The sequence below is a fragment of the Piliocolobus tephrosceles genome, unplaced genomic scaffold (assembly GCF_002776525.5).
Source record: "Piliocolobus tephrosceles isolate RC106 unplaced genomic scaffold, ASM277652v3 unscaffolded_2176, whole genome shotgun sequence".
Classification (NCBI taxonomy): Eukaryota; Metazoa; Chordata; class Mammalia; order Primates; family Cercopithecidae; genus Piliocolobus; species Piliocolobus tephrosceles.
The window spans coordinates 1-1,143 of record NW_022304043.1 but is presented as its reverse complement, the minus strand read 5'-3'; the positions used below and the strand labels follow the sequence as shown (position 1 = coordinate 1,143).

At 49.8% G+C, this 1,143-nt stretch overlaps 1 protein-coding gene across 1 annotated transcript; it reads right to left on the bottom strand.

Annotated features, from left to right (window-relative positions):
* LOC111531782 (60S ribosomal protein L10-like) lies at nucleotides 1–817 on the bottom strand (the record flags this gene model as incomplete). The annotated part of the gene is made up of 3 exons (XM_023199112.2): nucleotides 1–200; nucleotides 409–516; nucleotides 610–817. Coding segments are annotated over 3 exons (459 nt in total), but the record flags the coding sequence as incomplete, so codon positions are not given.
* Nucleotides 818–1,143: the final 326 nt, after the last annotated feature.

The window sequence follows — 1,143 nt, the reverse complement described above, 5'->3', positions numbered from 1 at the left end:
TAATAACATAGAGACTCCAAGTTATGGGAAAACTGCCTTAAAAGGCCCAGACCAAGCTCACCTGTCAGCCCCAGCACAGGACAACATCTTGTTGATGCGGATGACGTGGAAGGGGTGGAGCCGCACGCGGATATGGAAGCCATCCTTGCCACAACTTTTTACCATGTACTTATTGGCACAAATTCGGGCAGCCTCCAGGGCTAGGTAGGGGGAAAAAAAGCAGCAAAGTGAGATAAGATAGAGAAACATTCACCACGACCTTCTACAGCTAGGAGGAAATGTGTTGGCTGAGTTTTGTAAAAAGGCTCATGTTTCATTAACTCCCAATTCCAGTGCAGTGTATGTGGATGGGGTTGAGGGAGCAAAGAGGAAGGACTGGGGGGTGACGAACAAAGAATCCTGCCTTACCTTCAGAGGACAGCTGCTCATATTCATCTGACACCATGTGGCCACAGAGTGGAAACTCATCCACTTTTGCCTTCTTCCGCCCCAGGTCAAAGATGCGAATCTTGGCATCTAAAAAAGGATTGTGCAAGTGTGCGGGGGGTGTCACAGACAGACGCTGAGTCAGTACAGCCAACCCAGTGCAGGGGCCCTTCCACTACTTACCAGGGACACCTCGGCAGAAGCGAGACTTTGGGTACGGCTTGTTCTTACAATACCGGTAACTGCAGGGAAGTGAAAAAACACAGGTTAGGTGAGGTTCACATAAAGCCCAACAGTGACTTTGGCCCTCAAGGAACAACCCAAAAGAGGGACGGGAAAAGCGTGGGGAATGCACGTCCACATCTAAACCGTTTGCATTCGAGGAAATAAACTACAAAGCAACACTTGGCTGCTGCAACACAGAGGACACCCAAAACTAGAAACACAACCGCCACCATCTTTCGTTACTTTGTCTTACGCTTCCTATAAACACTTTGCAATAAACTTTCCTAGTTGAAAATTATCTCTTCAAGACACTGCGTACTACAAAATCGCCGCATTATCACTGCACAGCTCAGACCACCCAATTTAAGACTTTCGGGCACGTGGCACTAAATCCACCTCCGAGCCGAGTGGAAAGGCGTCTGGCGCCCCCTGTAGGACACAGGAGGCGGCCGCACCCGTTTTTCCCGGACTGCCCTTCACGTCCGACAAGGC